Here is a 25,326-nt window from a genome sequence, read left to right as displayed (position 1 = left end):
AGGAAAATACTATTTTTTTTCTACAAAATCATCTTAGTAAATTTCCCCCATTGTGTGAAGACACATTTTTGTCAAAAATAAGCCCAACACAAGCGGATTTGCACAGAACCTGTCAACTCACACCATGCATCTCCCACTACGTGGCATATTGAGGCTAGATGTAGAATGACACCTGTAGATTCCATAAAACCCAATAAAATGGGCACTCATTAAAAAAATGGCCACTCAATAAAATCAGAATAGGATTCTCAGTATCGCAGGGACATTAATTTGCAACTGCAGTGCTCCAAGTTTAGTCCAAAGACCCAGACTACAGGAGGGAGGCCATCCAACATGTTTTATCATGAGGGGGTGAAATAATCCTGATGACAAAAGGTGAATACTTATATAATCTAGAATATTTCTGGAGTTACTTGATATGGAAGTTTACAGTAAAGATGCTACATAGTTTGTTTTTTTTCCATAGTTTATAGCGTGACTAATTTCCTTTTATCTCCAGGAGCTAAAAGGTCAGTCCCGAGTGACTCTAAGCATTGTGCGATGCCCTCCAGTCGTTACAGCAATTATTCAGAGGCCTGACACTACCTACCAGCTAGGCTTTTGTGTGGAGGATGGAGTGGTGAGTGTGAAGTAGTTCAGTTTTGTATGTGTGTGTATATATCTAGATCTTTCTTATATCAGTAATATTTGTGTATCTTTCTCTCTCTCTATTGGTGTATCTCTCTCTCTCTCTACGTAAATGTGTATGTATGTATGTAGCTGGATATACATGTATATTTATTTATTGTGTGTGTATAGTCTATAGATTAAAAATTCAAAACATGAATTGAAACATTAAGTGCATGACTGATAGATATATCTACAGTGTGTGTGTGTGTGTGTGTGTGTGTGTGTACGGAAATGGATAGGGGTTCAGCGACTAAAATTGCTATATACTATAAATATTTAAGGGATGAGTATATTAAAATAAATAGTAAATGTATTAATATACAGTTAATAGTAATGCATAAAGAACGGGGGTACATAATTTACATGAACATAATATAAAGTAAGAAGATACGAGTGTACTGCAATTGTTAACATTAAAAAAAATTAACATACAAAATGATAATTAAAAAATTGCATGGATTATCATAAAGAAAGGGCTGAAGTAGCTTAATTCAAAGGTAGAATGTGGTTGTAGGCAGCATCAAACGTGTTTCGTCGTGCAGCCTTCTTCAAGGGGCCCCTTGAAGTCTTCTGAAGAATTCTTATTGGTGAGAGTGCATGGTGTCAGGAGAGCAGCCTGTGATCGCTGTAGAGAAGGCAGGGAGGGGGCAAAGGGCTGCCCAGTTGTTACTGGGCACGCCCACCAAAATTATATAGAAGGAGGTAGCGCCACTAGAGCACCTTTATGGAACGCCCCCTTTGCGCAGCAGGTCCCGATGTTAAAAGCATTAAAGTTGGGAGGTATACTGTATGTATGTATGTATGTATGTATGTATGTATTGTGCCATTGGAGAAGCCAGGGGTATCTCCAGGACAGGTAAGCAGGCTCTCAGATGTTGTAAGCCATTATCATGTGGCCTTACACTGGGCTATAAGACACAGACATATATGTCATTGTGTATTGGATGGGTTGGGGAGTGTGATTCCCCCTTTGTTGGTATGGCTGGTCTTCTCAAGGTTAGCACACCCTAACACTTTATTAACACTTATGTTTTTCCCTATCACATTGTTACCCCTCCCTTTTGGCACATGAGTGACAGGATTCAGTATGAAATCCCGGCGGTCGGTATCCCGACCGCCGAAATCCCGACAAGGGGGGGACGTGGATCGCCCCCCCCCCCCCCCCCCTTGCGGGCTCGCTGCGTCCAGCCAAGTGAAGGCATATCAACATCAAGGAGTTAGGCATATAATTATTCAACTCTACCATAAAGAAACAACTTCACAAGAGATTTGCAAGGTGCAAATCATTCATAAACCTCAACAATAGAAAGGTCAGATTAGAATTTGCCAAAAAATAAGGCCAGCCCAGATAAGGCACACCATTGTGTGTACAGATGAAACCAAGATCAACAACCTGTACCAGAATAATGCCAAGAAAAAAGGTTGGAATTTCCTATGTTCCAAGTTATACCATGTCTTCTGTAAAACATGATGGTAAGTTATACCATATTTGCAGCAACATGCCAACAGTCGGGACTCCAGTGGTCATTTCACCAACATCGGAATCCCGACTGTCAGGAGCTCGATGGAGTGTGAGCACATTGAAGCCCTTGGCAGACCCATGCAATGGAAAATAGCCAGTATAAGTCAGGCTCTCAGATGTTGGAGAAACGACTGTCGGAATCCCGACTGCAGGTGAGTCATTCAGCACCCATCTCTGCATGGCTTTCAATTAGGAATGTGCGGGCTCGGATTTCCGAGATCCGAGCCCGCAAGAACGTCATCAATCTGAGCGGCGCTCGGAGCTTCCCATCTGACTCTGATCCGGCCGCGCAGGCAAAACGTCATCGCCCGGCGCCGGATTCTCCCGATGCTCTAAATACCGGCTCCCGCACCCGCCATCTTTACTCCAGTCTAGGAGAGGGTTGGGAGAGGGTGTGTTGGTGCTGCTGCTGGGGCTTGAACTGAAGTTGTCGCTGGGGCTGTCTGCTGGGGCTCCCTCAGTGCTGCTGTATACTCTGTCCTCTCTGCTTAGGGTGGGATCACCCTAGCAAGGAGGACAGTCAGCTGTGTAACTGGAAACTGATTCTGCTGTGTGTGTGTGTGACTGTGTACTTGTAGTACTACTGTCTCCTCTGGTGCTGAGCTGTATATAATAATATCACATACATATTATATATATATATATATATATATATATATATATATATATATATAATGTCCACTGGTGCTGCTAGTGCCTGCACTGAATAGAGGCTGCCAGTACCTACTCAGTCCACTGGTGCCAGTGCTACTGCCTACCTACTTAGTACCTACCTAGGCTATTATATTTAATAAATAATACCTGTCCTGCAGTGCTGCAAAAAAATGCAGGCTGCTGGTGCCCTGCCAACCAGTACCTACTGCAATATAATTATTGTAATATCATTCTGCTGGTGCCTAGTGCTGCCGTATCTACCTGTCTGGTGCCTAGTGCTGCCGTATCTACCTGTCTGGTGCCTAGTGCTGCCGTATCTACCTGTCTGGTGCCTAGTGCTGGCGTATCTACCTGTCTGGTGCCTAGTGCTGGCGTATCTACCTGTCTGGTGCCTAGTGCTGGCGTATCTACCTGTCTGGTGCCTAGTGCTGGCGTATCTACCTGTCTGGTGCCTAGTGCTGGCGTATCTACCTGTCTGGTGCCTAGTGCTGCCGTATCTACCTGTCTGGTGCCTAGTGCTGCCGTATCTACCTGTCTGGTGCCTAGTGCTGCCGTATCTACCTGTCTGGTGCCTAGTGCTGCCGTATCTACCTGTCTGGTGCCTAGTGCTGCCGTATCTACCTGTCTGGTGCCTAGTGCTGCCGTATCTCATTCTCTATATATACTACCTGCCTGCGGGTGCCTAATAGTGGCGTATCAGTCCAGGGGTGCTCCCATGTGTGCTGTATAATTATTTGGGTGCCCCCATGTGTCCCGTATCAGTCCAAAGGTGCCCGCATGTAGGGCGTATAATTCCAGGGGTGAGCCAAGTCTGCCGTATAATTCATGGGGCACTGCCAAGTGTGCAGCATCAGTCCAGGGGTGATGCGAAGTGTGCCATATCAGTCTAGTGTTCGTGCCGCACACTTGTGTGGCTTAGCATAGTTATCCAGCTACCTCGGTGCAACCTTTTGGCCTGAAAATATTACTATGAGGTGTTAGGGGTTTAGAATAGACTGGTAATTAATGTTATTGAGGTTAATAATAGCGTAGGAGCAAAAAAAAAAAAAACACAAATTATGCGATTTTAGCAGTTTTTTTATGCTTCTAAAAAAAATAAAACCAGAACCCAAAACACAAAACGTGTAGGTGGTGTTTTGGAAAAACCCATTAGAACCCAAAACCTTAGGGTAATCAGAACCCAAAATGCGAAAAGTGGCCGGTGCATATCCCTAATTCAATGGCAGTGGTTCACTAATGCTATTGATGATTTGACTGTAGAGCCTTATGAATTCTGCTTAGATTCAATTGTATTCTGCAAAGTTAATTGAATGGTACAGGTGGTCTATGACCTCAAATATACTGCAAAGCAACCCAGGAGCTTATTGAAGTCAAACTAGTGGAATATTCTGCAATGTGCCGGTCATTCATCTGATCTTAACCCTGATCGACCATGCCTTTTATCCTGCTGAAGACCATGCTAAAGGTAGAAAGACCCATTAGCAAAACACTAAAGGCGTATGCCATAAAGGTCTGTCAAAGCATAACAAGGGAGGTAAACCCTGCTTTTAGTGATGTCCGTGGTTCCAGACATTGGGCAGTAATTGCCTTCCAATAATTCTCAACAAAGTATTAGAAACAAACATTTTTCGTATGTACTAATTCCTGTATTACATTTATGCCCCTGAAAACGGGACTGTCTATAAAAATAGTTGCACTTGCTTAAATGTATAATACAATATTTTTATTCAACCCTTTTTGATTTAAAGCTGAAAGTCTGCAATTCAGTTGCTTCTCCATTGTTTTATTTAAAACAGTTGTACAGAGAAAAAAATCATGAAAATTGCTTTTAGTCAAAATATATATTGACCTAACTGTAAGTGTACAATTTGCACCTATGCAGATTTCTAGCCTTGTGCGCGGCGGTATTGCAGAACGGGGAGGGATCAGAGTGGGACATCGCATTATTGAAATAAATGGACAAAGTGTGGTGGCCACAGCACATGAAAAAATTATTCAGATCCTATTGGACGCCACAGGGGAGGTAAGAATATTCTGTCTTATGTGGTGGGAGCATTTTAATGAAGATAGAATTCTAATTTCTGTCATTTACAGGTCTACATAAAAACCATGCCATCATCCACTTACAGACTGCTCACTGGACAGGAGACGCCAGTATATCTCTGAGGAATTCTTCATTGTTTATCATCTTTACAGACTTTACTTGTCTATCTCTTTATAGTTGTCCTATTCAGTGAATTATTTTCGTTGAGAGGATTTTCATATGGGTAGGACATTGAGCTGCCATATTTAGCACCCACTTTGTGCCTGTGCTATTTCAAGATATAATACCAAATTGTATTACAATTAAAATATGTTCCAGTCAAATTTCTTTTGTAATTCAGGCTGCCATTGTTTTGGTATAGTTTCTAATGGTCCAGTATTAGAAGTTTGAGAATTCTCTGTACTGAAAAGAGCTTAGTTATTGTGCTCCTGATAAATTCTGTGATCTTCATGATTTGCCAGCTTGCTGCACATTGGTTCTTTTATGATCACGTGAAATGTCTCAGGTCACCAGCAACTCATTAAATTGATGTCTCAGGCATTAATAAAGCAGAGTGTGGAGCTGTATCAGCACCAGTATGTCACCCTGTCTACACTGCATTTAGCTTTTTACTCATGTGTTACTAATGTTCAGTTTGCCACAAGTTGCTGCAATGTCTCCTCAAAAATGCTGCAGACGGGACAAATGTAGTTGCATAACTTTTTCCAATAAAAGTAAGGGAAGTAATATCTGTATAGAGTGCTACAATTTTTTGTGTAAAATCCCAAACAAAATAATATTTCGGAACACATCGGGAATAGTTTTACTACTGTATGTGGCTTTGAGGTGCTTGATATATATGGAATTGTTTTTACAAATGTTCTCACATGGTATATGCTAGAGCTAGCCATAACTGTGCCTTGGTTTTCACATTTTATATATACAGTATAATATCTCTGTTACTGGAATGCAGTAACTTGTAAATGTTTTCCTATTGAAATACCTGCTGCAATGGTCTTGTATAAGGGAACCATGTGGTTACTGCTATAGACTGGGTAAACTTATTGTTTTTTTTTTTTTTTATGGTAGCAGCCATAATCAAGGGAAAGTGCAATAAGGCTACAGAAGCGTATATGGCAATCCAGGTTAAGCCTTTTCTGCACTTTGTATATTTTATGACTCATTTCTAATACATTTTAATAGGGGCATATACTTTCTTGTTAATAAAAGTATTGTGTTAACTTCCTTCTGGTTGTCATTCTCTATTTACCTAGTGATAATATTCATACACTATATCAGTGGTTCCCAAACCTTTTTCAATCACGGCACCCATAAGTATCAGAACATTTTTCACGGCACCCCTAGCCCAAATGTTTCTAATTGAGAAAATAAGAAATAAATATGAAACTATGTAAATTGTGTGTGATTATATATATATATATATATATATATATATATATATATATATATATATATATTCCTTAGTGTCAGTTATGTGATGGGGCACAGGATTCACTTCTGTTTGTCCACAATTTGCCTATTACATTGGTCATAATATTAATTTTAATGAGCCCATGGATCACCAATCCAGGGCACCCCTGCAAGTCCTTCAAGGCACACAGGTTGGAAACCAATGCACTGTATTATAGATCTCACACCACATATAAATGATGCCTTGTGTAACATTAGAGTTGTAATCTGTAACAATTTAATGTGGTTTAAATGTAAAAAGAAACCACAAGAACTGTAATGTATTGGTGTGTGTGTGTATATGTGTGTGTGTGTGTGTGTGTGTGTGTATATATGTGTGTGTGTGTGTGTGTGTATATACATACATACATACATACATACATACATACATACATACATACATACATACAATAGAGTTGGTGTATCTCAAAGATCCAGCACTTACAATACTATAGCAAACCACTAATTGTCCTGTAATTTGGAGTGTCGACTGTCATTTAAACATGTAGCAGCACCTTCAATAAATCATCAAGCCACATTGTAACGCATTTATAATGTAAAAATTCTGACAAAACATAATAGACATGTCTTTTCCCAAATACTAAGTACACAGAATGCCACAATAAAGATGTATTTGCTCCGCATTTTAAAGTATGCATGCAACGGTATTGTTAAGATCATCGAGCCGTACCAGTATTTATTTACACTGTTGAAAATCCTGATAAATTACTGTAAAGCGCTATATAGATATAATTCTTCCTAAATACCTGGTATACACATTACTATAATAAACATCCAATTGTTTTATATTTTAAAGTGACCAATACTGCTTAAATATGTAGCGACACGTCCAATAGACAATCAAGTCGCATCACCGGGCATCCACACTGTGGAAGCCTTGACAAAACATATACCAGATCAGGTCTATCTGAAACATGTAACATATACACCGACATAGCAAAAATTGCTTTGCATTGTTAAGTGCCCGCTGCCGCTTGGATATACAGCGGCAATTCAAAAAGCGCACTGAAATCAAAATACCTTATAGATATACAGTTCTTGCCCCAGACCCCGCCAAACTTATTGTATGTACCCCGTTTATATGACATGACCAGTGAAGAAGGGAAATATTAAAAACTCCCCACTTTGTAATTAAATATTTGCATATGTAAATCTCCACCCGCCCTGAGACTTGCGGGTTGGATTTAAGGAGATGACAGCGTCCGTCAGGCCACCCCACTGATGAAGTCTCTGACGAAACGCGTAGGGGCGTGGCCTGACTGACGCAATTGTTCGTGGAAGCGGAGGAGAGAGCTGCGATCCCGAGAGCCGTGCCGCGTGGTGAATCCGTTCCTGCACACATCCAGTGTGTAGCCGGGGAACCGTGAGTGCACTGAGAGGGTCTCTCCAACCGCAGTTGTAGCTGATTGCCAGTGTGGATTACGTTTTATGCCAGGTGGTTCTTAAGCCCACCGCTGACGAATGCTGTGGTACGCTTAATGTACTTTGAAGCCTTTTAAATATTTTATTTAAATAAACCAAACGATATTGCACTATTGGGCACCCTGCTCCTCTATTTTGTTTGTGTATATGTGTGTGTGTGTGTGTGTGTGTATATAATTATATAATATATATATATATATATATAATGTGTGTGTGTGTGTGTGTGTGTGTGTGTGTGTGTGTGTGTATGTGTGTATGTATATATATATGTATGTATATATATATATATATATATATATATATATATATATATATATATATATATATATATATATATATATATATATATATATATATATATATATATATATATATTATAGAAAAAGGTACCCAGACCGCGCTAACGTTTGCTAGTGGCAGCAACTCTGAGGGATCCTCTGTTAGACAGGAACCAAAGTAATAGAAATGAGATAGAAGGGAGTTCAGAGTGCGCCTCAAATTACAATCACAAATAATACTTCAATGAGTTACAATAAAATGTTTAAAAAAAAAAAAAAAAACTTTTATTCAAAAGTGTCTTCTGCAAGATGTCGGTAGCCCAACGCGTTTCGTCAAAAACTTGACTTCCTCAGGGGCATTATAGCAGATTTGTACAGACAGATTTCACACTGTGAATCATAATAAAATCAGTGTGATTTTACACATACATAAAATGAATACAATACAAAAATGTTTATATATATATAAAACGAGAAGAGCATGATGAAGGGAAGGAGAAAAAATCAAGGACGAGGAGGATGAAGGAGAGGTCATTAAATAAGAATAATTTTTCTTAGGAGAGGTCTAATCAATATGACCACCAATACATAAACTGTAGTGCATAGAAAAAGGACCTTATTCAGGAAAAAAGGTGATTAAAACCAGTAGTGTTGCCATTCAATAATTAATGGAGGAAAAAGAAAGAATAAGAACCCAATGAGGAGTAATTAATTTGGATTATTAATCATACCGAAAGCAAATTTCTTGGATAGGATTCTTGCAATTAAGGGACCAGATTTCCCAAATGAAGAATCAACTCGCAATCCTAAGCAGAAAAATGATAGCCTTGCTGTAAAGGTGCATTGTAAACCTCAATTTTGACCGAGACAGGTGTTGGTAATTACATACCCCTGATGATCAGGTATAGCAATAAATACTGGCTGTTCAGTGTATTCCAAGTCAGGTGAGTTGGTTTTAGGGGGAATTGATTTACCCCAAGTTTCCACAAAACAGGGTAACAGGAAAATCAGGCTATAAAATGAAAAACATATTGTCCCCTTTCAATACATGCATAGAAGATTTTCAAATATGTGACAGTATTCGAATTCATAATGATAGCAGGCACTTACCAAGCAGGAGCTAAACCGGATGTGGATACCAGGATTCCAAAGTGCTGAATGAAATCCTGAACTCCTCTCAGGTTATTTATGGGGCTAGCATGATTACATCACTTCCTGTGTGTGCAATTATCCTAAGTCTCAAAAAATGCTATAAAGCCACCCTTTGAGATGTGGAACTTAATTGGAGACATGAACCTCCTACTTATATTTATATCAGGAGTGTGAAACCGTGAAAAAAAAAAAAATATACATAAATAAATAATAAATAAAAAAATGAAGAAAATAAATAAATAAATAATAATAAAAAAAATAATAATAAAAAAAATAAAAATTAATAAAAAAAAAAAACCTTTAAAATCCTTAATTACGTTATGGAACGCATGGGGATCGCGCCCTGTGTTCCAAATGGCGGCCATACTGTTTCCTTTAAATTTTTTAGATACCACCGATAAATGACCTTAGCATATAAATTCAATCCGGCACTTACTAGCAATATCAATATCTGGATCATGCTAAACGAGATATTTATTAAGAGACTAAATTGTACAGTGTGTTGTCCGCACTGTAGGTACGGTGCACTTCCGGGATTGCAAAGCGCATCCTGAATAATGTGCACTTCCGGATTGGTGGAACGCACTCTGCGTTCCATATCTTCTAATACACTCCAGACAACTGTTTCCGGCTGGGTGAAACGCAAATGGCGTTCCATCGCATTACAGTGTATACTTCCGGCTCCGTGGAGCGCATCTTGCGTTCCATACCTTCTAAAGGTTACGCTTATAGCTCAGTGTGACGCGCATAGCGTTCCATAACTTGAAAAAATAATCAAAATAGTGCTGACCACTGCTAAGGCCGCTATTAAATACAATATTAGTGTCCGTGTGAATAAATATATATGTGCTTCCCACTTATAATGACCTATACATATGTGGGTATATACAATCGATGGTAGCTTAAATTTAAATTAGTGTTCCCTAAGGGGTTCCTTAATGAACCTATATGTAATAACCCGTGAAGGGGAATGTGTAGTGTAAAAAAATATTTTTAGAGAAAAAAATTGGAGTATAAAGAATTATTATATGTATAAGATATCATATAGATATCAAAAAATTATAAATATATAAGATATCATCTAGAGATCGATTACTGTCACATTTACATCAAAAAGAGTCAAGATCGTCAAAGACAGTTATTTTTGAACAAGTATTGGGTATCATCTAGAGAATAATTAATCATAATTACATCAAAAAACTAGAAAAAAATCGTCCAAGACAATTTAAATATTGTGAACGAAATAACATATAATGACTTATTTAACTTATTTAATGACCTCTCCTTCATCCTCCTCGTCCTTGATTTTTTCTCCTTCCCTTCATCATGCTCTTCTCGTTTTATATATATAAACATTTTTGTATTGTATTCATTTTATGTATGTGTAAAATCACACTGATTTTATTATGATTCACAGTGTGAAATCTGTCTGTACAAATCTGCTATAATGCCCCTGAGGAAGTCAAGTTTTTGACGAAACGCGTTGGGCTACCGACATCTTGCAGAAGACACTTTTGAATAAAAGTTTTTTTTTTTTTAAAAAACATTTTATTGTAACTCATTGAAGTATTATTTGTGATTGTAATTTGAGGCGCACTCTGAACTCCCTTCTATCATATATATATATATATTCATTCTTTGGTTGTTCGGCACTCTATACAAAGCTGCGTACCGGTGCCTTCCTGGATGCTGGAATGTGTAGACGGAATGTGGGGGACCTTGATGGGGTTACCCCAGGAAAGGAGGCGGCGGCACTCAGACGACTTTTTTAAAGATTTTTATAGAAGTTTGCAGATCAAAACATAGCTGTGGTCAACGTTTCGAGACTGCTAGAGTCTCGTCCTCTGGACGTGCGCTGAAAGTGCAAGGTGCAAGTGCATATAGAAAGGGAGATTATATATACAGAAAAAGACTTTAGTTTGCGCTAGATACAGCTGAAGCAGCTCTAATGAACCTCATTGTTAGTGGAGGAAAAAAGCAGAAAGTATAAAGATAGAGCGTGCTTTAAGTTTAGCCACCACCAATGTATTGAAAATGATATTGTGGTAAAGCAGTTACTCTATAAAACTTTTTTTTTTATTATTAAAATATAAAATCAAATAAAAATGTACAAAAGTCAAATACAGAGATCCATTTTCCAATTAATTCATCACTGGTAAAGATGATAACCCTGGTAGAGATGTTAACAAAAATGCGTTTTGTCATAAAGACTTCATCAGGGGTATAGACAAATGGTAAATTAGTGAATTTAGGATTTTCAGTAGATTTGGAGGTCCCTTTTACATTGAATTTCTAAATTAGTAAGGGTACAGTTTAATCCCAACAGGATTGGTATAAATGATCACAAATGTTGGAAGAAATAACCAGAGGCTTCCTGGTGTGTGTTTGCGTGTGTGCCTATAGTGCCACTAGAGATAGACAATAGATTGTAATTTTGAGTATATAATCAGGTTCATGTTTCCAAACAATTACCAGTTGATACAAAGTAATGTATCTATTCTAAGGGCAGTATTCAATTACTATAATCGCGATGTGCAGCGAATCCTGTCTCTGTGTTCCGGAGGGATGGAGCCTTCGCTGCCAGCCCTCGCTGACACACTATTCAATGCAGCAGGGGCTCGCTCCCCCTGGCGGCGACTGTTAACCCCTGCGGCGGACGGCGGCAGGCAGGGAGATGGAATTCTCCCTGCCTGCCCCAGAATGTATATGGTGGGTAGGAGAGCTCCCCAGGACCTAGGCAGCACAAGCCCCCCCCCCCCCCTGTAAGCACATGAATAAAAATAGCATGCCCCTTCACAGAATAAAATTCCTGATTTTTTTTTTTTTTTTTTAAACATTTTAAAAGTTCACATTCCACTTCACCATGAAAAGATGGTGATTGCTACACGGTGACACACGGCGAAAATCACTTAGAAAGCAATTCGCCATCTTTTTAATTGAATACACTCTCGGCGAATCACATTAAAAAACCACAGCGAGTTGCAGAGACTATCAGATGGCGAATTGTCCGTCATTCACTCTTCGCAGACGGTGAAAAGTGCACGTTGAATAGGGTGATTCACTTTCTGACACAAATCACCTTCCAAAGTGAAAATAGCACAAATTTGCCATGAAACATAGCGAATTGGCCTCATTGAATACTGCCCTAAGAGTCTGAACAGCAAAGAACGGTGCTGCTATAAATAAGAACTGCCAATGACATGACAACAGAGATCTTTCTTAATACATTTGTGGGTATATGGGTTCTTCAATCATCCATACACTGAGCAGATTAAACCAAAATAATGGTTTATTTTCCACAGCACACAACAATAAATAATATACAGGAACAATAGGCTAATGTAGTTTGGAAACAATATCCAAGTAACCGTCCAAACAGACAGCCCTTATAGAGTTACAGTTCCAAATCAATTCCACACAGCAAAAGTACCACTTATTCACACAGCAATGATCGCAGATTAGTCCTCCCAATTCCACAGGGATCCCCACTGCAACCCTATCACATATCCCACAAAGCAGTGGTAGTGCAGGGAATCAGCACTGGAAAGCTCCACCCAGTAGTTGAGCCCAACCAAGGCAGATGATGTGTTCCATAAGATACCTAGTCACAGAATAGTGACTAACATGAGGAGCTGACCTGCTCAATCTATTTTGAAACATCCATTGGTGCCAGTAACCACCAGGGGATTTGCACAGTTTCCTGATTGGTGGGTTCAAGCATCCGGTCTCTCCCTACTTTCTCCCACAGCTGTCACTCTTCTGCCCACCTGCTATGTCAGGCTCCACACTGTCTGTTAGTGTTCAGAGATGCACAAAGAAGGACAAATAGAAGGAACAATGACCTGGTATTTGGTTTATGTCCTAATCATCACCTGTGGAGGTAGCCTTTTGGTGAGATGATCTACTTTCCCCCTGGATACTTCCTGCATGACCATATAAGGATGGGTTGGGATCGTTTGGTCTACAGCTAGTTGGTTGATACTGTTAGGTCGACATGGGGAAAGGTCAACATGGTTCTAGGTCGACACAAGCATTATGTCGACAGTGTCTAGGTTGACAGTCAAAATGTCGACATGGGGTTTTCCACAGTTTTTTTATTCGTATGTTGACACAGTCGACATGGACACAGTTTCCAGTGCACCGCTTCCCCTTGCAATACTTCAGGCTTTATTCTCCCACCACGCCCTAGGCTCAAAGAACAGTGAAAAACCCCATGATGTTGACCTTTTGACTGTCGACCTAGACCAGGGGTAGGCAAGTAATTTTTAATGGAGTCCGAATATTTCAAATTATTTTGATCGAGGTCCACAAAATCCAATATCATTTATATATATATATATATCAGATATTAGATTTTATGTTTTGTGGACCTCTATCAAAATAATTTGAAATATTCGGACTCCATTAAAAATTACTTGCCTACCCCAGTGGGGGAGCACAGACCTCTTCACGGAGGTTTTTTTTTTGGGGGGGGGGGAATCCTGTATATTTCCCCCAGTGCATCTGGCAACTAGAGCAGTGGCTCTCTGTGCGTAATGCTGCGCTCAGCGCAGGTCAATGGGAGCTGTGGGGTGTATGAGGCTGTGTACAGGGCCGTCTCAACATCAGTGAGGGCCCCTGGGTAAAATAATTCACTGCCCCCCCCTCACACACACACAACCACCCCACACCCCTATGTGCAGATTATCAGAAACAAACCTGAGTATTCATAAGCCACCCTGAGCTTTGCCATGGCGCCTGGATGTGACTTTCCACACAGGAGCAGCACTCTCAGCAGCCGGTGGGGACAAGGAGCTGCCGCCGCTGCCAGGCTCATGGTGACAAAAGTCACTACTCTGTTGTCATCTTTCTCATCACTATTTCCTACAGCAGCAGCACAGGATCACCGGGGAAATCAGGCGGCGCGACTCTCTGCCCAACCTCAGGAGGTGAGGGGTGTTCCCGAGCAACCTTCTCTCTCTAATGGGGGCAGCCGGCTGCGAGCCTGGGTCTGGCAGCCTCATGTCTCACGTGAGAGCGGCAGCCCAGGTGCCCCTGATACTGGCAGCAGCTTGTAGCGCTATGTGCCGCCGGGCGGCGGGGCGGGATGCGCTGCTGAATTTGAAAAGACTGGCCGGACGCTAATTGGCTGAATCAGCATCCGGACAGTCTTTTTAAATTCAGCAGCGCTTCCCACTCCGCCACCCGGCGACACATGGCGCTGCGCTACAATTTCTCAGCCCCCTCTGCCCACCGCTGTGTCGTCTTTCCCAGTGGGGTGGGTGCAGTAGCACTCACACAGCCGCGGGAGGGAGCGTCTGCAGTTACCTCCTGATGGCTGCAGTCCCGGCACCGGATGGGGTCAGGCGGAGATCTGTGTGTCCGCGTCCCCCGCCGTCCTGGTAATTGGCGGTCTGGAGATCTGGCTTCCGCGGTCCGGAGATGGTACGCCAGTTGCCGGTCCCTGACCTAGACTCATGTTGACCTATCCCCATGTTGACCTAACTGTGTCGACCCAGTGCTTGTCGACCAATTTGCTGTAGACCCAATGACCATATCCCATAAGGATAACAGCATGTGATATACAGGGTAATGCCATATGAATGAAGTCCTGGGAATATACACACACACACGGGGAATAATGACATAAGCATGACGGACATGGGGAACAATATGGCTAAAATGTACATTCATTGCTGTGCATATAATATATCACAAAACTAGAGATGCTTTTTATGATAAAAGAAGGCTTTGTGCGGTTGTTATGTATGTTAAATTGATTGTATGTAAATAAAAGGATATTGATTGAGCCCATTAATAGTCAATGAGGTGGCCAGCATGACTCTCACAGGTACTAAGTCGATGATGAAATACGTAGGGGCGTGGCCAGCATCACTTGTTTCTAATCAAGCTGCTGAGCTGTGCTGTGAGCTGGGGAACATCAAGCCCTGCTGTGTCAGATGGCGTCGGAGGATGCAGACAGGAGGTTCCGGGAGTGACATCTTAGCAGTGACAGCAGTCTCCAGCTACAGCCTTGTCAGTGGGATTTGTGTTGTATCATGTGGTAACCAGCCCACTCCTGATGATATTTCTGGTATGAATACCGTACACAGATGTGACCTATTGATTTTAAAGATTTTTTTAAATCTAAAAACAGTTACTGCACTATTGGGCACCCCCTTTGTCCATCCATATATACATCTGTATGTACATGTTTGGACATCATGTTGGGTTTCTTCCCTAGTGATCCTCGGCCAGGCAAATGTCTTCAGTTCCTGATTGTTCTTGGGGCATCCCTATGTATGTGTGTGTGAGATATATATAGATATATATCTACATATATATATATAGATAGATATATATAGATATATATCTATATATATCACCACAAGTGTTATATAGCGCCCTGTTATTATTGAGTGCAAGTGACTCAATTTGGTCACTGAGGAGAACACATGTGCATGCAGCCAGGAGTGGCCATTTATAACTAGCCATTCAAGGAAAGTGAACTATCCACCATTTTCCGGATCCTTTCATTGTCTACATTTACTCCTCTGAGTTTTATCTGATTGTCCTAGAGGAAGCCCCCTTTTTTGCTCAATTAAAAGTATTATAATTTCCCGTTAAGATGAGCACCTATTGTGTATTCTCATAAAGAAGGCATTATAACTTCCTACTACATCTGAAAAATCATTTAAGATCATAGGAACCTTACTACTTAACCCCTTCACGACATTTGACGTATATATACGTCATGGTCGGGAAGTACTTCCCGACCGTTGACGTATATATACGTCATGACTTCTAACTGTCACTGCGTCTAGAGACGCAGTGACAGTTAGGTGATGTCTGCTGTCCCTGACAGCAGACATCCCCCCTCGTCGCCCAGGGGGGGCAGGGGTGCCCCCCCCGGTCGGCGATCGCTGTGATTGGCTGTTCAAATCTGAACAGTCAATCACAGCGTTTCCTGTGTTACCGGCGGCTAAGCCGCTCGGTAACACAGAAAACGGTGGTGATCGGTGCAGCACCGATCACCACCGAGCGGCAGCACCCCCCTCCCACCCGCCGGGCACTCACCCGGCAGCAGCTCCAGCGGCTCAACCGCTACGTCCGGAGCGCACGCTGCGCTCCCCTCCTCCCCCCTCCCCCCGCAGCAGCAGCAGCAGCAGCATCATGCTGCTGCTGGAAAAGTTAAAAATAAATTAAAATTAAAAAATGTGCAAATGTGTGTATATATATATATATATACACACACATATATATATATATATATATGTGTGTGTATATATATGTATATATATGTATATATATATATATATATATACACACATATATATATATATATATATATATATATATGTGTGTGTGTGTGTGTGTGCGTATACCGCACCGATCACCAACGATCGCCAGCCCCCCCCCCCTCCCACCCGGCAGCCCCCCTCCCTCCCACCCACCCGGCTGCCGCAGCGCCAGCACCCCTCCCACACCCCCGCCAGCCGCAGCGCCAGCCCCCCTCCCAAAGCTGGTGACCAAAATGGGGTCACTTGTGGGGGGGTTCCACTGTATTGGTGCTTCGGGGGTCTTGCTAATGCGACATAGCACCCGCCATTCATTCCACCACCAAAAATCACTCCTTCCCTTCTGAGTCCTGCCATGCACCCAACTGGTATTTTTTGGTCACATGTGAGGCATTGCCGTACCCGGGAGAAATTGGGGCACAGATTTTGGGGTGCTTTGTCTCCTTCATTCCTTGTGAAAATTAAAAATTTTGAGCCAGAACTGCATTTTTGTGTAAAAAATTACATTTTTTTACACAAAAATGCAGATCTGGCTCAAAATTTTTCATTTTCACAAGGAATGAAGGAGACAAAGCACCCCAAAATCTGTGCCCCAATTTCTCCCGGGTACGGCAATGCCTCACATGTGACCAAAAAATACCAGTTGGGTGCATGGCAGGACTCAGAAGGGAAGGAGTGATTTTTGGATTTTGCAGCACAGATTCTGGTTGAATGACCCCCGAAACACCCATACAGTGGAACCCCCCCACAAGTGACCCCATTTTGCAAACTACACCCCTCAGGGAATTCATCTAGGGGTATAGAGTACATTTCAAACCCCCCGGGGTTTCACCAATTTTGATACAACTGAGCTGTGAAAATGAAAAATTATTTTTTTTCATTTTCACTGCCCAGTTGTACCACAATTGGTGAAACCCCTGGGGGTTTGAAATGTACACTATACCCCTAGATGAATTCCCTGAAGGGTGTAGTTTGCAAAATGGGGTCACTTGTGGGGGGGTACCTAACTTTTAGCATCTTATGGCGCCTAGAAACCTACATGGTGCCTAAAAAATAATCTCATAAAAAGGAGGCTCCAAAATCAAGTAGGTGCTCCTTCTATTATGAAGCCTGTGGTTTGGTCACCGTGCACACTAGGGCCACATATAGGATATTTATGAAAACCAAAGAATTGGGGGAATCAATTTTTAGTCACATTTCTCTAGTAAAATCTACTGTGTTCCTTAGAAAAATGTATTAAAATTGCAAATCTGCAAAAAAAATGAAATTTGGAAATTTCACCTACACTTTCTTTTAATTCCTGTGAAACACCTAAAGGGTTAACAAACTTCCAAAATGCTGTTTTGAATACTGTGAGGGGTGCAGTTTTTGAAATGGCATCATTTATGGGGGTGTCTCACATACAAGTCACTCAAAGTCACATCATAACTGACCTGGTCCCTAAAAAAATCAGAGTTTGAAATTTTCTTGAAAATTTGAGAATTTGCTATTCATATTTGAAGCCTCCTAGTGTCCAAAAAAATGAAAATGAGGTTGAAATAATGATGGCAACATAAAGTAGACATATGGTCTATGTTAGTTATTCACTATTTTGAGTGGTAAGATTATTTGTCTCACAAGCAGAAAATTTAACATTTTGCAAATCGCAAAATTTTCCATTTTTTTACGACATTTTGGTATTTTTCACAAAAAAACACAGACTGTATCGACGAAAATTTACCACTAACTTGAAGTACAATGTGTCACGAGAAAACAATCTCAAAATCACTGGGATAAGTAAAAGCAAAAAAAAGTTATCCCCACTTAAGTGATACATGCCAGATTTGAAAAAAAGGGCTCTGTCAGGAAGGCAAAAACTGGCTCTGTCATGAAGGGGTTAAAGAGTTTTGTTTGAGTATTCCATAAATCATATAAGGAAATGTATCCATCTTGATCCAGAAGTCCCCTGTAGAGGACTTAAGAGATTTGTATAAAAACTACACTCCTGATGAAGTCTCGTTGTGAGACGAAATGTGTTGGTACATGCTTTCTTCTGTGAATTGAGAAACTACAAAGAATTGTTGAGAAAAATGCTTTTATTCGCTTGATATAAATTTTACTGTTTTATACATGCAAGATTCATTGATGTCATTCTAAAGTGTGGAAAGACAGAAATCATCTAAAATTGTTGTAACTGGGGGCCTTATTTTGGTTCATTCTTTCTGACAAAATCCTTCTTAGATGGACAAAACCATGTGCACTGCAGGGGGGGGCAGATGTAACATGTGCAGAGAGAATTAGATTTGGGTGAGTAATTTTGTTTCTGTGCAGGGAAAATACTGACTGCTTTATTTTTACACTGAAATATAGATCTCACTTTGAAGTAAAACCCCACCCAAATCTAATTCTCTCTGCACATGTTACATCTGCCCCACCTGCAGTGCACATGGTTTTGCCCATCTAAGAAGGATTTTGTCAGAAAGAATGAACCAAAATAAGGCCCTGGGTGCTATATAACACTATTGTGGTGGTGTTAAAGATAAGAGATCCCACTAGTAGGGGATCAAGTGTTATCCGCGACCACTGTTATAATAATAAATACTAGCACAATTTTTAGAGATTTTGTTTTTTGTTTTATATATATATATATATATATATATATATATATATATATATATATATATATATGTGTGTGTGTGTGTGTGTGTGTGTGTATAAAATATGGTAGAACGTGCAGCACTCCACAGGACTTGATAAATCAACACTCACATTGGCAGTAAGTGTGGCATTTTCATCAGCACAACATGTATAATATACAGTCTTGCCTTAAGTACTAAACACCCGTGCTCATGTTTCCGGATCGGGCCCGCCAGCGTGTGTGAGCGGCAGTTAGCCGATGACCAGCATCGCCTCAATGCGTGCTCCCCATCACCATTGTTACCATGATACACAACTGTCATAAAGAGCACTTAATCTGTACGGGTCTAATATCATGCTGGGTCATGTGCAGTAACTGCAATATATAATACGAAAGCTTAGACTAACTATAAGCTTGAGATAGCGGCACTATGTAGTGCATGAGTTAAAAGTAACTATAACTGTAAGGCCGATGGAAGACTGTGCTACAACTATATGCTCTAAATCAGTGCGGTTACTATGTATCAAAAATAGATATAGAGTATGTCTGTATATAACTTACTATAGTACTACATCAAATACAATTATTGGAGCCACTATAAATATAATGTATAGCAAAACCAGCGAATGATGTTAAAGCCGATGGATAACATGCATTCTAGTATTACTTATGGGTTAGTACAATAGAACCTAAATAACAGTATACATGGAAATATCACATATTATAGAATACCGATGACAAGATACATTGTGGATTAAATACAATGAATGAGACCTACATTTTCATTTAGTCCTCGTGGAGAGATGGTATCCAATTTGTATATATCCACGCCCCCCCCTTGTCGGCATTTCGGCTGTCGGGATTCCGGCGTCGGGATTCTGAACGCCGGGATCCTGACCGCCGGGATTCAATACTGAATCCGTGCACTCACATGACCGGCAAACACAGGATGGTGACAGAAGCAGGGAGCACAAGAGGGAAGACGCCTAAATGATGACCTCACCGTGAGTTCACTACACGGGGCAGAGGTAACCACTGGATCTACACTATGAAGCCACAAAGTGTATGCATTCTCAATAGATGACTTCACCATTACAGGGCTCTCTGTGTATGTCTATCACAGGAAGCAGGACAGGTTAATTATTACAGCTCTTCTGTTCTCTGCTATTCAAATATTTAAATACAAGGTACAATCATGTAAAAGGAACATGGGTATAGGAGTCAGGCATCTCAGTTAATCAGACCAAGAGTAATAATTATCAATACCCGAGTATAGGCAAGGACCTGTATTTGAAGACGATAAATAAATGTAGAAAGAGAAGAAGAAGAGAACGAAGAGCAAAACAATGTTATAGCGGGAAAATCAGGGCAGTAAAGAAAAAAAGAGAAAGAAAAGGAAACAGACACAAAAGGGATGTAGGAGGACAAGTATCTAAACTTAGTCAAAGCACATTCTGTATAAGGCACCAAACTAGACCGAAGTATTAACTAGCACTTAAATGAGTCATGACGTCTGCAGGTGAGGGGGGGGGGGGAACTAAGAGCTGACACATCCCATGAGTCAACACAAAATAAGGAAAGACCCTGGGATTCTCTGTATTCACTCCATTTAAACCACTTCAAGTGGATCGAAGAGGCCGAAAAGCAATAACGAGCGTTCGTAGTTTCAAAGAGAAAGTGATTATGTACCTTATTAACAATCTGTCGAGCTGAGGGTATTTCTATCAACTTCCAGCAATGGCCAATAGCCGCTTTAGTGGATATTAAAATATGTCTCAAAATGTACAAATCACTTCCAGAGATTGTCAGAATGGTGTAATAATGCCACTACCGGGTCTAACTGGATATTAGTTTGGAGAACAGCGTTGATAAAGGAAGATATTTCAGTCCATAATGGACTTATATTTTGGGAGTGCCCACTTATATGTGGTATAGAACCCACACCGCCACAATTCCTCCAGCACAGGCGTGAAACATGCGGCCAAATAGCATGTAGTCTTTTACAAGCGGCTCCATAGCCAACACAAAAATAAGCAGGGACAGGGGGCACCCCTGCCTAGTGCCATTGGATATAGGGAAACTGGAAGAAAGGCAGCCGTTCACATACACCCTCGCGGAAGGACAGGTGTATAAAGCAAATATAAAATCTAGAAATCTGCCACCAAAGCCAAACTGCAAAAGTACCTCCTTCAGATACCCCCAGTGTAAACACTTTCTCAGCGTCCAAAGAAAGCAGAAACAATGGGGTTTTATTACGGTCACACACCTTCACAACATCGAACACTCTGCGTGTATTGTCCGGGGCCTGTCTACCAGGCACAAAGCCCACCTGGTCACCTCCCACAAGCGATGGAAGCAAGGGAGCTAGTCTGTTGGGTACTCTTTACCTAGATGGGCGCCCGCGATTGAAATCGCGGGCGTCGGGGGTAAAAATCGCGGTCATCGCGGGCATCGCAGCCATCGCGGGTAAATCGCGGGTACATAAAAATCTGCTACCCGCGATGACCGCGATTTTCCCATAGGGAACAATGTTAAAAACGGTGATTGAGCGCGATTTTAATGTTAAATGCCTCAATGCCCGCGATTTGGCCATAGGAATCAATGTTAAATGGGCCACAGAGCCCTAATAGTCACCGTGAACTCTGAAATGGCCCCCACAATTGTTAACGCCACCCCACGATCAACGTTAACCCGAAGCGTGGCGAGCGCAGCGAGCCCGCGAGGGGCGGCGGTACGTGTCCTCCGACCTTTTCATGCCCTACTATCCACTAGGGCGTGGAGTGAGAATAGAATAGTGTGGCGAGCGCAGCGAGCCACCGAGCCCGAAGCGTGGCGAGCGGACGCGGATACCTTCACAGGCAGACGCGTCCCCTCGCGGGCTTCACAGGTGTCCGCGTCGCCACGGACACCTGTGAAGCCCGCGAGGGGACGCGTATAACTGTGAAGGTATCCGCGTCCCCTCGCCACGCTTCGGGCTCGCCACACTATTCTATTCTCACTCCACGCCCTAGTGGATAGTAGGGCATGAAAAGGTCGGAGGACGCGTACCGCCGCCCCTCGCGGGCTCGCTGCGCTCGCCACGCTTCGGGTTCACGTTGATCGTGGGGTGGCGTTAAAAATTTTGGGGGACATTTAAGGGTTAATTGTGCTTATTTGGGCTCTGTGGCCCATTTAACATTGATTCCTATGGCCAAATCGGGTCCATTGAGGCATTTAACAGTAACATCGTGTCCATCGGGCCTTTTAACATTGATTCCTATGGCAAATCGGGAGCATCGCGTCGCGGGCATCGCGGGTACATTTATGGCCGCGACGCGACCGACAAGATTTCCATGTTTAACATGGGTTTCAATGGGAAATCGCTGGCATCGCGTCGGTCGCGTCGCGGCCACACATAAATGTACCCGCGATCACCACGAGGGGCGCCCATCTAGGTAAAGAGTACCGTCTGTTGGCTATCAATTTAACATATAATTTCAAGTCTGTATTTAATAGAGCAATAGTTCAGAAGTTCTGCACCGAAGTGGGAGGTTTACCAGGCTTAGGGATAGCTACTATTCGGGCTTCCAGCATTTCTTTAGGGAAACCCTTGGTCAGAGAAGCCTCTTTGAAGACCCTGGTTAAAACCGGGCCTAAATCTGCCTTGATACATTTAAAGAAATTGGATGGATAGCCATCAGGGCCGGGAGCCTTATCATTTGGCAATCCATCAATTGCTGTCTCAACTTCTATAGTGACCAAGGGGCCCCAAGAGCCTGCCCGACCTGGGGTCCAGCACAGGTAACTTAATGCTGTCTAAGAAAGCATCTATATCGGCCTTCGATGGCTGAGGGGTGTGCGGGTCCGTATTGAGATTGTAAAGTTTGGCATAATATTCCGCGAAGGTGTCTGCGATCTGGAAGGGATCTATAACCCTGGCTCCTTTAGAATTAACCAAAAGATACACTTTTGCCTTGGCCCTTCTTCCCCTCAGCTTTCTGGCCAAAAGCCTTCCAGCCTTATTACCAAGTAAATAGAAGCGCTGATTCAATTTGGAAATATTTTTTCCGAAAGAAAAAGCGTTGATCTTGTCTCTAACCTGAGCCAGTGCTGCAAAGATAGCCTTGTCTGAGGGGTTGGCTTTATGAGCCGCCTCCAACTTAGAGAGGTCCTCCTTCACCGCCATAAGATTCCTAGCACTCGCTTTCTTCAATCTGGCTGCCGCCTGTATTGCAGAGCCTCTAACCACAGCTTTCAATGCACACCAATGGTTAAATATCCCAGTGTCATCTGGTTTATTAGTAGAAATGTATAGGGAAAGGAAGTCCTGGATAGCCCTCCTCGACTCCATGTGAGTCAAAGCCAGGCTTCCCAATCGCCATGGACCCGGGGGAGCCCGAAAAGATCCCAGATCCCACACCAAAAGTACCGGGGAATGGTCTGACCACGTGACAGGTAAGATCTCAGCTTTACGAATAGAAGCCAGAGTCCATTTATCAATCAAAGCAAGAGCTATCTTCGAGTACGACTGGTGAGGGTGTGAGAAAAAAGTATAGTCACGCAAACCAGGATGTTTAGCACGCCAAGCATCCTGGAGGTCATATTCATTGATAATTTGTTTAAATCTCCTAGAATGATCAAGGGAATAAGGATCTCTACGACTGGGGAGGCGGGATCTATCCATAACCGAATCCAGGACCATATTGAAATCCCGTAGTATCAGGAGAGCGCCTTTAATGTATTTCTGCACCACAGAAAGGAGTTTCCTACTAAATGAAATTTGTTTAGTATTAGGGGCATAGCAAGTAACCAGTGTAGCTAAAATTAAAAATCTGCCCTCAGGATCAGCATATTGTGAATTGAAAGTAAAATAGCAAATAGCGGACACCAATATAGCAACACCTGCTTTTTTATGGGGGCCATTCGCAGTGTAACAATGTGGGTATCTATTGTCATAAAACCTAGGAGGGGCTGTTTTAATAAAATGTGTTTCTTGGACAGCGACAATGTGTGCTTTCAACTTATGGAAATAAGCTAACGCCAACTTCCTCTTTTGGGGTGAATTCAGACCCTTAACATTTAGGGAAATTATATTAACCGTATTCAAAGTCTAGGTCAATAAGCAGAGGATCGCTTTTAGAGGCATCAAATGCTACAGAATAAAGCATATTCACAGAGTGGAACAACTGGGAACAAAAAAGTGGGTAGACAAGACACATTAGGGAGAAACAGGGGAAAAGAAAGGAGGATAAAAAATATATAACTGGCGACTCTAAAAGGAGTCGAAGTGAGGGACCTGTCCAACGTCACCTCAAACATAGAGCTAGGGGGGTAGTGGTCAGTCACCCCACGGTCGGCACATAAAATAGAACAACCATATTAAGTAATACAGTATAACTTAACTGAGCAATGAATACACAATAACAAAATAAGACATGTGAAACATATATGCCCAGGTCCAGGGACAGGGGGGGTCAAGGGGGACAGTTGTGACGGGCCCCAGTGCTCTAAAGGGGCCCCAGAGCATATTGTGCACCGCCAGACGCCTCTTAGACCCCTTCATGCCGTGACTGTCCGGGACCGGGAGCGCAAGATGAGAGAAGTGCATTAGTGCAGCCGCGCAGCAGCTTCAACTATGACAGGAGGTGGGATCTCAGCCTGTAGTTCCGCTCTACCACTGAAAGGCGCAAGCAGTGAGGTGTGGCAGGCTGGCAGTGCAAGTGTGACAGTCTCGGACAGTGTCCTGTGACTGTCTGAGGACTCCGGCGGCCACCGCTGCTATGCACCATTTATTCATCATCCTCCTCCTCCTGTCCACAGTGTCCTGGCTCCAGACTCCAGTGACAGTCCAGCAGTCCAGACAGCGAATCAAAATTAAAAGTAAGCTGCTGGACATACTTTATTTCTCACAAAAGAAAATACACACATATACAGTGTATATATATATATATATATATATATATATATATATATATATATATATAGTGTGTGTGTGTGTGTGTGTGTGTGTGTGTGTGTGTGTGTATGATAATATATGCCTTTGTATTTAGTTGCTATAGATTTAGATCACCATATTAATTGATAAAGCAGATATTTATCTGATAAGATTAGATATGATTGATAACCCAAACCTGTATATATTTACCTTATTACCTTTAAATATAACGGCAACGCTGAAATGATTGCACACCCACACAACCTTGTTATAAAAGGTATGACAATGCTTTACTTAAAGAATAGCT

General features: G+C 41.9%; 1 protein-coding gene across 2 annotated transcripts in view; it reads left to right on the top strand.

The window, feature by feature from the left end:
- The window catches only part of APBA3 (amyloid beta precursor protein binding family A member 3), a 50,845-nt gene extending 44,731 nt beyond the window's left edge, over positions 1-6,114 (top strand). For both annotated transcript variants that reach the window (XM_083179345.1, XM_083179346.1), the window contains exons 8-10: positions 500-619; positions 4,728-4,868; positions 4,940-6,114. In XM_083179345.1, coding sequence (XP_083035471.1) covers positions 500-619; positions 4,728-4,868; positions 4,940-5,011 — 333 coding nt within the window. In that variant the 3' untranslated portion in view covers positions 5,012-6,114. The remainder of the gene's footprint in view (positions 1-499; positions 620-4,727; positions 4,869-4,939) is intronic.
- Positions 6,115-25,326: the final 19,212 nt, after the last annotated feature.

This window comes from Crinia signifera, chromosome 1 (assembly GCF_055691185.1).
Source record: "Crinia signifera chromosome 1, ASM5569118v1, whole genome shotgun sequence".
In the NCBI taxonomy this organism is placed as follows: domain Eukaryota; kingdom Metazoa; phylum Chordata; class Amphibia; order Anura; family Myobatrachidae; genus Crinia; species Crinia signifera.
The sequence above is the reverse complement of the archived record's forward strand: the minus strand, read 5'-3'. Positions and strand labels throughout refer to the sequence as shown.